This window comes from Biomphalaria glabrata, chromosome 7 (assembly GCF_947242115.1).
Source record: "Biomphalaria glabrata chromosome 7, xgBioGlab47.1, whole genome shotgun sequence".
Lineage (NCBI taxonomy): Eukaryota > Metazoa > Mollusca > Gastropoda > Planorbidae > Biomphalaria > Biomphalaria glabrata.
In genome coordinates this window covers 35,991,325-36,007,151 of record NC_074717.1, presented here as the reverse complement: position 1 = coordinate 36,007,151, position 15,827 = coordinate 35,991,325, and the positions used below count along the sequence as shown (strand labels likewise).

Genomic DNA, 15,827 nt, shown 5'->3' with positions numbered 1-15,827 from the left:
GGGTATACGGAGGTATGCAAACGAGACATGAAGCTCTTCAAAATCGACACTAGCAGTTGGGAAAAAGTGGCACTGGATAGATCCACATGGAGAGCGAGCATAAAGGAAGGGTCCCAGATTGCAGATGCCATACACAACAATAGTAGAATGAAGAGTGAAAATACAACGGCACCTGGTGATTACAAATGCCCAACCTGTGACCGCAGCTTTTTATCAAGGTTTGGCCTATTTAGTTACACGAGAAGTTGCAAAGGAAAAAGTTCCCCCATCGAGTCGTAAAATGCCACAGAATTAAAAGGTTTTTTTAACAGTTATATAATTTTACGTGGAGATTCCTAATTAAATTGTTATCACTTAGACACTTACTAACTTAAAGAATAATCAAACCTTAATAAACATGGCAAAACACAAAGAAAATTGTTTTATTTTGTGAAAGGCACGTTAACCTTGTCTCCAAATTCTCTAAAACAAAGTTCGGCATAATCTCTAAACCATTCCGCAATTTTAGGGTTGAGCCATCCACCTTGATCTTGAAGTCCCTGCGGCAGATCCCAGTGGTATAGTGTCACCATCGGTATTATACCTGGAGTTAAAAAGATATTTTAGTTACTTAATTTTCTGCTATCGTTATGAATCAGTAATTTCTTTATATAAGTTCTATAAGTAGGTGCCAATTTGTTGAGTTCTTAGCATTACTTTCATGGCGAAGTACTCAAGAATGAGTACACCTGACAAGAATGAAGACATTGTATTGAGCTCTTAGTACAAGCAACTGGTCAAAGAAAATAAAGTAACGTGAAAAATGAATGGTTGTAAAATGATTTTAAGGCGTGGACCTGTCATTGCCTCCAATTTAAAAGCAGAACCAAGATGCCTTGAGGAAGCTGGTTGATGGCCAATGTCCCATACAGGACCCCAGGCAGAGATGAGATGAAAAGTATCACTACATATGTTTAATTGTCTTACCTGCTGTCTCAAGTTTCCCAATAAATTTTTTGTAATGATCAATTCCTGCTTGGTTGATGGGATATGTTCCATTGGGCATGACACGTGACCAAGCGATGGAGAATCTATATCTTTGCGTCTGGAGAATATCAAAGAAATGCTAAAGTCTGAGTGTTTTTCTTCCTCACAACTTTCTAACACTAAATCATTACTTACAGAATTTATTTCGGAAATTGTTTCCATGTCATTTTGATGAAACATCTATGCTCTACATATTTACTAAAGGGTGGTAAATAGATTTAGCAAAAGTGAATTATTATGAATGTTTTTTTTAAGTAGTAAAACTGCAATTGATTTCAGTCTAGAGTTTCTATGCTTGGCTTTCCCGATACTAGACGGGAGCTCAGATATAATTCACAACTTATATGGATATATATACAAACTGGTATAGGCATTTTTCTTTTCAATCGTTGCATAAGCTATCGCTCATCGTGGCGGCCGTCAATGTTGGTTGTCAGGCTTCGAGGCAAAGAGAATAGCGGACAGCAAACAAAAAAATCTATACAGTCAATACTGTAATAGACCCAACCTACCCATGTTTTGATTGTAATCGACATTTCAAAGAGGAGGTAAGACCTCACAGCCAAATATGAGTTTGTTAGGAACGAGACAAAACTCATCTTCGACCACGATGGATGACCTAATCATAATATTTAGTTTTTATTTGGGTCTTTTACTCATTTAGCAAAATTTGCACTGGAAATCGTTATAACACTGGGCTCTTATTTAGGTATTTGGCGCCCCAAAAAGTAACAGTTGTCCCGCCTCCCCTTCCCAAAGTATGATTGGTTTATAGCTAGACAATGTATTTGTTACCTATATGAACTCTGGTTATTTCAACGTTCAGCCTGTCTTCCCCCTTATTATTTGTTGCGAAAAACTGAATAGAATGTGGAAAAGAAAAACCTACCAATGTTTCTCTCAGTATAGCTACATCCTCGTCCATCTTATGGTAGCTGTCACTTGCTACATCTCCAGTGGAATTATCCTGAATATGACCTGGCTCGTGGCAAAATTTATCCCATATCCCTTCTCCTTTGCCTAATAGAAGGACAAGATAATGTTTTTTCGAATATATAATTTTAAGATGCAAAGAGGTCACTAATTACAATTTAATTTACCTATTTACAGGAGGTCCTCGGGTTACGACGTTGATAGGTACCTACGTCGCGTCGTAAATTAAAGATGGAACATACTTTACGTAAATATGTCAGCACTTATCATATACTAACAACTTTCCTAACACAGTAACCTACGTATTTATCAAAAACATATTAAGTAATGATATGACACAGTAGGCCTAATAACAAATAGTAATAAAGAAAAGAAAGAGAACAGGTTTTTGGGAGGAGGACGCTGCAGAAGGCGCTGGAAATACCGGAGCAGGGGAATCTGGGGAGGCAGAAAAATGCTGGAGATGCTGGGGCAGGTAAGTCAGGAGAGGTAGTTGAGCTAGAGAGTACAGGATCTCTTGCAAGTCTTTCTATCTTGATGAAATACTGCTGCAGTCTGGAAGGAGTCCAATCTTCTTCCCCAAGATCTCTTTATAACTCTACATGACCCCTTAGGTAGCCTTAGTATACCTGCCCTTGTTGGGATCCCCAACCTCAAATATTGACAGCCCTTTCTCTGTCAAGGCAAAACCTCCTGACAAGGCCTGCCTTGTTCCCGCACACGAAGGTTGCTTTTACGACGTTTACGACACAAAACCTCTTTAGTCAAAACAAGGTTTTCTATGGTATGTGGGAGATGTGTCCTAACCGCGAATTAAGGCTTTATGCTTTATATAGTATTTGGGAGATGTGCCCTAGCCATGAAACAAGGCTTTATGCTTTACATAGTATTTGGGAGATGTGCCCTAACCATGAAACAAGGCTTTATGCTTTATATAGTATGTGGGAGATGTGTCGTAATCATATATCGTAACTCGGGTCTGAGGTATCCGAGGACCTCCTGTATTTAATGTCGTTAATAAGCTTCAAAACACAGACTAAGTGATGAATTTCATAAAATTGAGTGTTTGACATTTTTAGGGCCAAAACATCACTCTTTTATCATATTATCTCACATATTCCCATTTAAATGATATTAAGGTCATCTGTTTCTTTGGCCAATGTTTAACGAGCAGGTTGTCGTGTGGTAATGACCAAACGCCTTTACTTTTCATAACTTAAGTTCGGTACCTATTACAGTTGGCTAAACTCAATAGCGCCCTAAAAAAATCCCGAAATTCATAATTCCAAATTTCACCGAGATTCAAAGCCAAGACCCCAGGTTTAGAAACCAAGCGCTTAACCACCCGGCACCATAGTAGACATATTTTCATATGTTTGCGTCAATAAAACTTCTTTGACCCAACATGATCTTTTCTTAATTCCTTCTCCTGTTACTTACCATCTTCATCCCAGGCTCCCTCAATCTGATAGCTGGCAGTCGCCAGGCCCATTGTGAAGTTTTCAGGGAACTTGCCGTAGAGGAAGTCATCGATATCTTGCACAGCCGTGCCCCAGGCTCCATCCTGTGTGAAGCCGGGCTTGAAGCTGTTAGGTAAGATTTAAAATCATGGACAATTCCTTTCTTTGCCAAGACTAGCAAATTTCAACAATGTGATATACATCAAGGTACAAGCGTACTATGTTATTTAATATGTTTTTAGCGTAAACATCTCTATTTAGAGATCTTTTCTTGTCTACACTTTCCTTATCCTTATTATTCTCAGGACAAGCGAGACCACTAGTTCTCATAATATTTATTTTATCAACATGACGGTATAGTTGTTGCATTTGTAAAGGTTGCAGTCAATTTCTTTTAACATTCTATGTGGCATTTTTTACGCGCTTAAACAGTAAAAAGAATATGTCATTATTTCAAACAACAAAAACAACATGTATATTAATAAATTTAATTGAAATAATATACGGAGATCTAATAATTTAACGCAAATTTCTTTTTCTTACACATAATATAACAATATGAAAGTCCTTAAAGTAACTAACATCGACGAATGTTCTATTCTTCGATGGGAATTAGTATTAGCGGTGAAAGCGGGGAAAATTAGCCGGAAGTGACAAACATTCATGGTGAAATTCTGCCGGCTGACGGAGAAACCATGTTATTTGCAACAAGATCTGGCAATCAGGAGAATGGACAAAACCCTGGATTTCAAACACTCATCATCACCCTGCCAAACAAAGTCTGTCAAAACTACCGCACCATCATCCGCATAAAACATCCATGTAAAGTTCTGTTGAAAATTACATTAAACCGTCTAAAACCGAATGCTGGCTAAAAGAAAAAAAACGAAAAATAAATCATTATGACCAAATCACAAGGCTCTTTGGGCTCTTTATGGCCTTCCTTAAGGGAACAGTACCAGGAAAAAAAAAGAAGAGGCTGACAGAGAAAGCGATGGGAAGACAACATAAAAAGAATGGACGGGCCAGTCCAGTCATTTGTAGATATTCTCTCCAAGGCAAAAGACAGAGATGAATGGAGAAAGACGGTCAACAGATCATGTGTGGTACCCCGACAGTTCACCAGACTAAGAAATATGTGAAGATGAATATGACACGAAAGCTAATGAGTTAGTGTCAAACATATTTTCCTCACTCCTTTGGACCACAGTAGGAAGATCGATAAAGAAATATCAAGTCACCTGTGTAAAGGACTTAGTTAGTTCTTGTTATAGATAAATGGCTCGATATACTAAGAGTATGACTCTCCAATGCTGGTCCTTACAACGTACAAGTATTATACAATACACTCGACGAAGGAGTAAAGAATGTGTATTTATTTACAGGCAACAATAGGTTACACATGTTACATTGAATACATAATCTTCAATAACTAAAAGTACTAAATGTGCCCAAATTAATACTACAGGGCGCTTAGACTAGATCCAATTAACATAGGGCATCAATGCCACACATAGTATTACCCCCAAATACTCCGTCCACACACATAGCAAGTAGCAAGAATAATAATATAACATCTCCTTACGCTAGGCATAAAAACTGATACAATCACAAGCACCCTACTCAGACCAGGTCAGCTCTCCAACTGACCACTATAAAACCTTATTGTCCCCCCTTGAAAATCCCGTGATAAAAACAATTCACAAACCAACTAATAAAATAAAGAAACACACACACACAATCTCACATCTTACACGCCCCTGCTCTTGATAACCTGCTACCTAATTTTTCCCATAACAAAATTGTGAGTAGATCCTTGGTCTCAAAAGGCAAGTGATGACACAATATTGTTACGTATTTCTGAATCTTCTGGCTAGATGTATTAGTTGGCACATAAATAAAAACACAGCAAAAAACTTGACGACTAAACTTTCAGTTTCATATAACTTTAATGACTATTAACTCTAACAATTCGTTACTTGAACATGTAGCGTAGAAGACTGTACAATATCTGTCAGTTTACAGTTAGCTATACTTCGTTGCAATACATCTCTTCACTTCGTTGCAATTCATCTCTTCTCAACTTTCCTCGAGCCGTATTTCACAGAACAGACCAACGACACACTTCCCAGTGTCGCTCCAGGTCTCCCAAAGCTGAACCAAGTCGTACTCAAGTCTACCGAATCAGAGCCGCACACGTCTTACATCGACTGTATCGACTGTAACGGCTCAAGTCCACTGTAGTTCGCTGTATAGACTTTAACGACAGTAGTCCACTCCAGTTAACTCTACCCTAGTTAACTTGCATCGAGTCGTACACATTTCTCTTCCACAGAGCCGCACACGTCTTACATAGTCTGTATCGACTGTAACGGCTCACTCACGACTCCATACGACTCCATACGACTGACTTTCACATTAACTCTCTGGCTTATATAGAGTCCCTAATCGCTTGTCCAAAGTTGCACAAACACTCCTAGTATCCTCTGGAATAACATGTCAGGAAACGTCACATCCTGTCTTTATTTATACACGTAGATTCCAGAAAACACTCGCTGCAGTGTCATCAAGTCGGGGTCACACGTAGTGACCTTTATCTGTCACTGTTCATTAGTAACTGTCCCCCTACTTACATCTGTTCGTCCCCTGGAACAACACGTGTGGACACGTCACATCCTGTCTTTGTTTGTACATGTAGATTCCAGGGAACACTAGCTGCTGTGTCATCTCGCCGGGGTCATACGTTGACCTCTACCTATCACTGTTCATTTGTAACACTGCCCCCTTCTTAGATCTGTTCGTCCCGAACAGATTCTACTTCATCACGATACTGATGAAATCGATCGACGATCAAGTAGGAAGCTTTGGTGGTTGCCCCCTTCTCAGAGATGTTCTTTCAATCTGGCAGTTGTCCATCTTCTTTGCATAGAAGAATGGGAGCCAAATCCTAATTTTTCAGCAGTTCCTCACAAATGTTTTCATCAATCTTGGTATGGAAACATCGACCTTCAGATGACGACATTAGGCACTCTTGTCGAGAAAATTCATCAGCATTCTAACGAGTTCGTGCTTCACTGGCTGAGTTTTACATTTTTAAGCATCTTTTTCCAGATGGGTTAGGGCTTTTTCCAGAGCTTCTTCAGAGATGACCAGGTTCATTACAGTACAGCAATATTCACATGTTCTTCTTACAACAGCAACTGACTTTGGGTTTGTACGATGCCTGTTGGGTTGATCTTCTCGTACAGTTTTATTTGTACAGTTCTATCTCAGATGGTTACTCACTTCACAGTTCTGGCATCTTACACTTGTTCTGTCCTTCTTGCTTCTGGCTTGATTATCGTTCTTCTAAAACCTCTGTTATACTTCATCAACCTATTCTCATGAGGAATGTTCTTAGATTATTCTTTAGTGGCTTCACACTTTCAACTGATTCGTAAGGCTTTCTTCTTTGGTCTGATGGTTCCGGACAGAATCTTTCTAAAAACATGGGCTGTGGAGTTTCATCAGTGCAGGTGGGGGTCTATCAGTGGGAGAAGTGGTGGGCTTGTTTTCTAACAACATGGGCTATGGAGTTTCATAAATGCAGGTGGGGGTCTATCAGTGGGAGAAGGGGTGGGTTTGTATCTTGATCTTGTTGGAGCCATCCACGTTGCACTCTGCATATGTCGCTTTCTCCGCCTCCTCAATTTGATATTTCTTTGGTTGCGTTGATGTCGTTGTCGTTGCCTTGCTTTCTTGTCGATCAATGCTGATGGCAGCCACTTAGCACATAGGAAGGCATTGTATTTCATAGCTGTAGTCATCAAGACGGTTGATCTAACAAGTTGTTTCAGCATTATTCTTCGATGGGTGCTTTGCGAATGAGCTGCAAGTCCACTTGAAGGTAAGTTGTCAAACACGTCATCGCCTTCATCCGAGTCTGGAGGACTCGACTGTGGGGCAGGTTGATAACATTCAACGTGCAAAGGTCCATCAACTTCAGCATCAGTTTCTATTGTAATTCCTTGACTATCACCAGGGCTTCTCACGCCTACCTTGATAGCTGTACAAGCTTCTGTTAAGTCTAGAGCTTGTTGGTGTATTTCTTGGCATTCACAGTCTTCTTGCATAGCTACGTACGTACAGTTCTTGTCAAACGCAAGGGTGCAATAATCCAGCTTCGAGTTCCTCTTGTAGACAATGGCAGATAGACAGAAGTCTTTAAGGCCCACAGCAACAGGCTTGGACGCAGACCCAACGTTGTCTTGATCTGTTTGGCTGGTTGAGGTACTCATATCAGGTTTATCTGTAGCTAAAGCTTCGGTTAAACTATAGGTCTCTTCTGTTGTTTCTTCAGCGGTCTCATTCTGCTTTTCGTTGAAACAATAACAGCTATCGTCTCTTTTCATTTCTTGTGGGCCACATTCATTTGGTTTGCTATTACAGTCAAAGACAGTACAACCATCACCAACATGCCTATCGTAATTGTCTGTATCGCCACATCCTTGGTTGGACAATTGTTCTCTGTTCATCAATGGTGTAGCTCTTTCATCAGTTGACTCAATTTGATAATGTTGGGTGTTCAGCAACTCGTTAATCATGATTCTAGTTTGATCTTTTATCGTATTTGTTTGTTCTTCTGTCTTGTTGGGCTTGGTAACTATTTGTTCATTCTCATTCATGGCTTTGATCAAATGGTTAAATGAAGAAAATCGGGTGTTGATTTCTGATTCTATCTCCTTAATGCTCTCATTCACCGAGTTCATTTTGTATTGCAAAGTTCTCAGGAGCTCCGTCATATTAGGCTTGATTTCAAATTGGCAAGTGTCCGGATTCTCATCTTCCTCCAACAGGGCTTGTCTGAGACGTGCTGTTAGCGTTTCCTTATTTCCGTGAAGCTGTAGACCTCTTTCTCGAAGCTCTTGTCTAAGTTCTTTCATGTCAAGTTCAATAAGAAGTTTGATGGAACACATTCTAGCCAGAAAAATCCCACTTCTGACACCAATTGTTACGTATTTCTGAATCTTCTGGCTAGATGTATTAGTTGGCACATAAATAAAAACACAGCAAAGAACTTGACGACTAAACTTTCAGTTTCATATAACTTTAATGACTATTAACTCTAACAATTCGTTACTTGAACATGTAGCGTAGAAGACTGTACAATATCTGTCAGTTTACAGTTAGCTATACTTCGTTGCAATACATCTCTTCACTTCGTTGCAATTCATCTCTTCTCAACTTTCCTCGAGCCGTATTTCACAGAACAGACCAACGACACACTTCCCAGTGTCGCTCCAGGTCTCCCAAAGCTGAACCAAGTCGTACTCAAGTCTACCGAATCAGAGCCGCACACGTCTTACATCGACTGTATCGACTGTAACGGCTCAAGTCCACTGTAGTTCGCTGTATAGACTTTAACGACAGTAGTCCACTCCAGTTAACTCTACCCTAGTTAACTTGCATCGAGTCGTACACATTTCTCTTCCACAGAGCCGCACACGTCTTACATAGTCTGTATCGACTGTAACGGCTCACTCACGACTCCATACGACTCCATACGACTGACTTTCACATTAACTCTCTGGCTTATATAGAGTCCCTAATCGCTTGTCCAAAGTTGCACAAACACTCCTAGTATCCTCTGGAATAACATGTCAGGAAACGTCACATCCTGTCTTTATTTATACACGTAGATTCCAGAAAACACTCGCTGCAGTGTCATCAAGTCGGGGTCACACGTAGTGACCTTTATCTGTCACTGTTCATTAGTAACTGTCCCCCTACTTACATCTGTTCGTCCCCTGGAACAACACGTGTGGACACGTCACATCCTGTCTTTGTTTGTACATGTAGATTCCAGGGAACACTAGCTGCTGTGTCATCTCGCCGGGGTCATACGTTGACCTCTACCTATCACTGTTCATTTGTAACACTGCCCCCTTCTTAGATCTGTTCGTCCCGAACAGATTCTACTTCATCACGATACTGATGAAATCGATCGACGATCAAGTAGGAAGCTTTGGTGGTTGCCCCCTTCTCAGAGATGTTCTTTCAATCTGGCAGTTGTCCATCTTCTTTGCATAGAAGAATGGGAGCCAAATCCTAATTTTTCAGCAGTTCCTCACAAATGTTTTCATCAATCTTGGTATGGAAACATCGACCTTCAGATGACGACATTAGGCACTCTTGTCGAGAAAATTCATCAGCATTCTAACGAGTTCGTGCTTCACTGGCTGAGTTTTACATTTTTAAGCATCTTTTTCCAGATGGGTTAGGGCTTTTTCCAGAGCTTCTTCAGAGATGACCAGGTTCATTACAGTACAGCAATATTCACATGTTCTTCTTACAACAGCAACTGACTTTGGGTTTGTACGATGCCTGTTGGGTTGATCTTCTCGTACAGTTTTATTTGTACAGTTCTATCTCAGATGGTTACTCACTTCACAGTTCTGGCATCTTACACTTGTTCTGTCCTTCTTGCTTCTGGCTTGATTATCGTTCTTCTAAAACCTCTGTTATACTTCATCAACCTATTCTCATGAGGAATGTTCTTAGATTATTCTTTAGTGGCTTCACACTTTCAACTGATTCGTAAGGCTTTCTTCTTTGGTCTGATGGTTCCGGACAGAATCTTTCTAAAAACATGGGCTGTGGAGTTTCATCAGTGCAGGTGGGGGTCTATCAGTGGGAGAAGTGGTGGGCTTGTTTTCTAACAACATGGGCTATGGAGTTTCATAAATGCAGGTGGGGGTCTATCAGTGGGAGAAGGGGTGGGTTTGTATCTTGATCTTGTTGGAGCCATCCACGTTGCACTCTGCATATGTCGCTTTCTCCGCCTCCTCAATTTGATATTTCTTTGGTTGCGTTGATGTCGTTGTCGTTGCCTTGCTTTCTTGTCGATCAATGCTGATGGCAGCCACTTAGCACATAGGAAGGCATTGTATTTCATAGCTGTAGTCATCAAGACGGTTGATCTAACAAGTTGTTTCAGCATTATTCTTCGATGGGTGCTTTGCGAATGAGCTGCAAGTCCACTTGAAGGTAAGTTGTCAAACACGTCATCGCCTTCATCCGAGTCTGGAGGACTCGACTGTGGGGCAGGTTGATAACATTCAACGTGCAAAGGTCCATCAACTTCAGCATCAGTTTCTATTGTAATTCCTTGACTATCACCAGGGCTTCTCACGCCTACCTTGATAGCTGTACAAGCTTCTGTTAAGTCTAGAGCTTGTTGGTGTATTTCTTGGCATTCACAGTCTTCTTGCATAGCTACGTACGTACAGTTCTTGTCAAACGCAAGGGTGCAATAATCCAGCTTCGAGTTCCTCTTGTAGACAATGGCAGATAGACAGAAGTCTTTAAGGCCCACAGCAACAGGCTTGGACGCAGACCCAACGTTGTCTTGATCTGTTTGGCTGGTTGAGGTACTCATATCAGGTTTATCTGTAGCTAAAGCTTCGGTTAAACTATAGGTCTCTTCTGTTGTTTCTTCAGCGGTCTCATTCTGCTTTTCGTTGAAACAATAACAGCTATCGTCTCTTTTCATTTCTTGTGGGCCACATTCATTTGGTTTGCTATTACAGTCAAAGACAGTACAACCATCACCAACATGCCTATCGTAATTGTCTGTATCGCCACATCCTTGGTTGGACAATTGTTCTCTGTTCATCAATGGTGTAGCTCTTTCATCAGTTGACTCAATTTGATAATGTTGGGTGTTCAGCAACTCGTTAATCATGATTCTAGTTTGATCTTTTATCGTATTTGTTTGTTCTTCTGTCTTGTTGGGCTTGGTAACTATTTGTTCATTCTCATTCATGGCTTTGATCAAATGGTTAAATGAAGAAAATCGGGTGTTGATTTCTGATTCTATCTCCTTAATGCTCTCATTCACCGAGTTCATTTTGTATTGCAAAGTTCTCAGGAGCTCCGTCATATTAGGCTTGATTTCAAATTGGCAAGTGTCCGGATTCTCATCTTCCTCCAACAGGGCTTGTCTGAGACGTGCTGTTAGCGTTTCCTTATTTCCGTGAAGCTGTAGACCTCTTTCTCGAAGCTCTTGTCTAAGTTCTTTCATGTCAAGTTCAATAAGAAGTTTGATGGAACACATTCTAGCCAGAAAAATCCCACTTCTGACACCAATTGTTACGTATTTCTGAATCTTCTGGCTAGATGTATTAGTTGGCACATAAATAAAAACACAGCAAAGAACTTGACGACTAAACTTTCAGTTTCATATAACTTTAATGACTATTAACTCTAACAATTCGTTACTTGAACATGTAGCGTAGAAGACTGTACAATATCTGTCAGTTTACAGTTAGCTATACTTCGTTGCAATACATCTCTTCACTTCGTTGCAATTCATCTCTTCTCAACTTTCCTCGAGCCGTATTTCACAGAACAGACCAACGACACACTTCCCAGTGTCGCTCCAGGTCTCCCAAAGCTGAACCAAGTCGTACTCAAGTCTACCGAATCAGAGCCGCACACGTCTTACATCGACTGTATCGACTGTAACGGCTCAAGTCCACTGTAGTTCGCTGTATAGACTTTAACGACAGTAGTCCACTCCAGTTAACTCTACCCTAGTTAACTTGCATCGAGTCGTACACATTTCTCTTCCACAGAGCCGCACACGTCTTACATAGTCTGTATCGACTGTAACGGCTCACTCACGACTCCATACGACTCCATACGACTGACTTTCACATTAACTCTCTGGCTTATATAGAGTCCCTAATCGCTTGTCCAAAGTTGCACAAACACTCCTAGTATCCTCTGGAATAACATGTCAGGAAACGTCACATCCTGTCTTTATTTATACACGTAGATTCCAGAAAACACTCGCTGCAGTGTCATCAAGTCGGGGTCACACGTAGTGACCTTTATCTGTCACTGTTCATTAGTAACTGTCCCCCTACTTACATCTGTTCGTCCCCTGGAACAACACGTGTGGACACGTCACATCCTGTCTTTGTTTGTACATGTAGATTCCAGGGAACACTAGCTGCTGTGTCATCTCGCCGGGGTCATACGTTGACCTCTACCTATCACTGTTCATTTGTAACACTGCCCCCTTCTTAGATCTGTTCGTCCCGAACAGATTCTACTTCATCACGATACTGATGAAATCGATCGACGATCAAGTAGGAAGCTTTGGTGGTTGCCCCCTTCTCAGAGATGTTCTTTCAATCTGGCAGTTGTCCATCTTCTTTGCATAGAAGAATGGGAGCCAAATCCTAATTTTTCAGCAGTTCCTCACAAATGTTTTCATCAATCTTGGTATGGAAACATCGACCTTCAGATGACGACATTAGGCACTCTTGTCGAGAAAATTCATCAGCATTCTAACGAGTTCGTGCTTCACTGGCTGAGTTTTACATTTTTAAGCATCTTTTTCCAGATGGGTTAGGGCTTTTTCCAGAGCTTCTTCAGAGATGACCAGGTTCATTACAGTACAGCAATATTCACATGTTCTTCTTACAACAGCAACTGACTTTGGGTTTGTACGATGCCTGTTGGGTTGATCTTCTCGTACAGTTTTATTTGTACAGTTCTATCTCAGATGGTTACTCACTTCACAGTTCTGGCATCTTACACTTGTTCTGTCCTTCTTGCTTCTGGCTTGATTATCGTTCTTCTAAAACCTCTGTTATACTTCATCAACCTATTCTCATGAGGAATGTTCTTAGATTATTCTTTAGTGGCTTCACACTTTCAACTGATTCGTAAGGCTTTCTTCTTTGGTCTGATGGTTCCGGACAGAATCTTTCTAAAAACATGGGCTGTGGAGTTTCATCAGTGCAGGTGGGGGTCTATCAGTGGGAGAAGTGGTGGGCTTGTTTTCTAACAACATGGGCTATGGAGTTTCATAAATGCAGGTGGGGGTCTATCAGTGGGAGAAGGGGTGGGTTTGTATCTTGATCTTGTTGGAGCCATCCACGTTGCACTCTGCATATGTCGCTTTCTCCGCCTCCTCAATTTGATATTTCTTTGGTTGCGTTGATGTCGTTGTCGTTGCCTTGCTTTCTTGTCGATCAATGCTGATGGCAGCCACTTAGCACATAGGAAGGCATTGTATTTCATAGCTGTAGTCATCAAGACGGTTGATCTAACAAGTTGTTTCAGCATTATTCTTCGATGGGTGCTTTGCGAATGAGCTGCAAGTCCACTTGAAGGTAAGTTGTCAAACACGTCATCGCCTTCATCCGAGTCTGGAGGACTCGACTGTGGGGCAGGTTGATAACATTCAACGTGCAAAGGTCCATCAACTTCAGCATCAGTTTCTATTGTAATTCCTTGACTATCACCAGGGCTTCTCACGCCTACCTTGATAGCTGTACAAGCTTCTGTTAAGTCTAGAGCTTGTTGGTGTATTTCTTGGCATTCACAGTCTTCTTGCATAGCTACGTACGTACAGTTCTTGTCAAACGCAAGGGTGCAATAATCCAGCTTCGAGTTCCTCTTGTAGACAATGGCAGATAGACAGAAGTCTTTAAGGCCCACAGCAACAGGCTTGGACGCAGACCCAACGTTGTCTTGATCTGTTTGGCTGGTTGAGGTACTCATATCAGGTTTATCTGTAGCTAAAGCTTCGGTTAAACTATAGGTCTCTTCTGTTGTTTCTTCAGCGGTCTCATTCTGCTTTTCGTTGAAACAATAACAGCTATCGTCTCTTTTCATTTCTTGTGGGCCACATTCATTTGGTTTGCTATTACAGTCAAAGACAGTACAACCATCACCAACATGCCTATCGTAATTGTCTGTATCGCCACATCCTTGGTTGGACAATTGTTCTCTGTTCATCAATGGTGTAGCTCTTTCATCAGTTGACTCAATTTGATAATGTTGGGTGTTCAGCAACTCGTTAATCATGATTCTAGTTTGATCTTTTATCGTATTTGTTTGTTCTTCTGTCTTGTTGGGCTTGGTAACTATTTGTTCATTCTCATTCATGGCTTTGATCAAATGGTTAAATGAAGAAAATCGGGTGTTGATTTCTGATTCTATCTCCTTAATGCTCTCATTCACCGAGTTCATTTTGTATTGCAAAGTTCTCAGGAGCTCCGTCATATTAGGCTTGATTTCAAATTGGCAAGTGTCCGGATTCTCATCTTCCTCCAACAGGGCTTGTCTGAGACGTGCTGTTAGCGTTTCCTTATTTCCGTGAAGCTGTAGACCTCTTTCTCGAAGCTCTTGTCTAAGTTCTTTCATGTCAAGTTCAATAAGAAGTTTGATGGAACACATTCTAGCCAGAAAAATCCCACTTCTGACACCAATTGTTACGTATTTCTGAATCTTCTGGCTAGATGTATTAGTTGGCACATAAATAAAAACACAGCAAAGAACTTGACGACTAAACTTTCAGTTTCATATAACTTTAATGACTATTAACTCTAACAATTCGTTACTTGAACATGTAGCGTAGAAGACTGTACAATATCTGTCAGTTTACAGTTAGCTATACTTCGTTGCAATACATCTCTTCACTTCGTTGCAATTCATCTCTTCTCAACTTTCCTCGAGCCGTATTTCACAGAACAGACCAACGACACACTTCCCAGTGTCGCTCCAGGTCTCCCAAAGCTGAACCAAGTCGTACTCAAGTCTACCGAATCAGAGCCGCACACGTCTTACATCGACTGTATCGACTGTAACGGCTCAAGTCCACTGTAGTTCGCTGTATAGACTTTAACGACAGTAGTCCACTCCAGTTAACTCTACCCTAGTTAACTTGCATCGAGTCGTACACATTTCTCTTCCACAGAGCCGCACACGTCTTACATAGTCTGTATCGACTGTAACGGCTCACTCACGACTCCATACGACTCCATACGACTGACTTTCACATTAACTCTCTGGCTTATATAGAGTCCCTAATCGCTTGTCCAAAGTTGCACAAACACTCCTAGTATCCTCTGGAATAACATGTCAGGAAACGTCACATCCTGTCTTTATTTATACACGTAGATTCCAGAAAACACTCGCTGCAGTGTCATCAAGTCGGGGTCACACGTAGTGACCTTTATCTGTCACTGTTCATTAGTAACTGTCCCCCTACTTACATCTGTTCGTCCCCTGGAACAACACGTGTGGACACGTCACATCCTGTCTTTGTTTGTACATGTAGATTCCAGGGAACACTAGCTGCTGTGTCATCTCGCCGGGGTCATACGTTGACCTCTACCTATCACTGTTCATTTGTAACACTGCCCCCTTCTTAGATCTGTTCGTCCCGAACAGATTCTACTTCATCACGATACTGATGAAATCGATCGACGATCAAGTAGGAAGCTTTGGTGGTTGCCCCCTTCTCAGAGATGTTCTTTCAATCTGGCAGTTGTCCATCTTCTTTGCATAGAAGAATGGGAGCCAAATCCTAATTTTTCAGCAGTTCCTCACAAATGTTTTCATCAATCT

At 41.1% G+C, this 15,827-nt stretch overlaps 1 protein-coding gene across 2 annotated transcripts in view; it reads right to left on the bottom strand.

Annotated features, from left to right (window-relative positions):
- The window catches only part of LOC106067751 (lactase/phlorizin hydrolase-like), a 59,138-nt gene that overhangs the window by 14,199 nt on the left and 29,112 nt on the right, over nucleotides 1-15,827 (bottom strand). For both annotated transcript variants that reach the window (XM_056034742.1, XM_056034743.1), the window contains exons 21-24: nucleotides 3,400-3,545; nucleotides 1,916-2,046; nucleotides 967-1,084; nucleotides 447-583 (exon numbers count right to left, since the gene is read on the bottom strand). In XM_056034742.1, coding sequence (XP_055890717.1) covers nucleotides 447-583; nucleotides 967-1,084; nucleotides 1,916-2,046; nucleotides 3,400-3,545 — 532 coding nt within the window. The remainder of the gene's footprint in view (nucleotides 1-446; nucleotides 584-966; nucleotides 1,085-1,915; nucleotides 2,047-3,399; nucleotides 3,546-15,827) is intronic.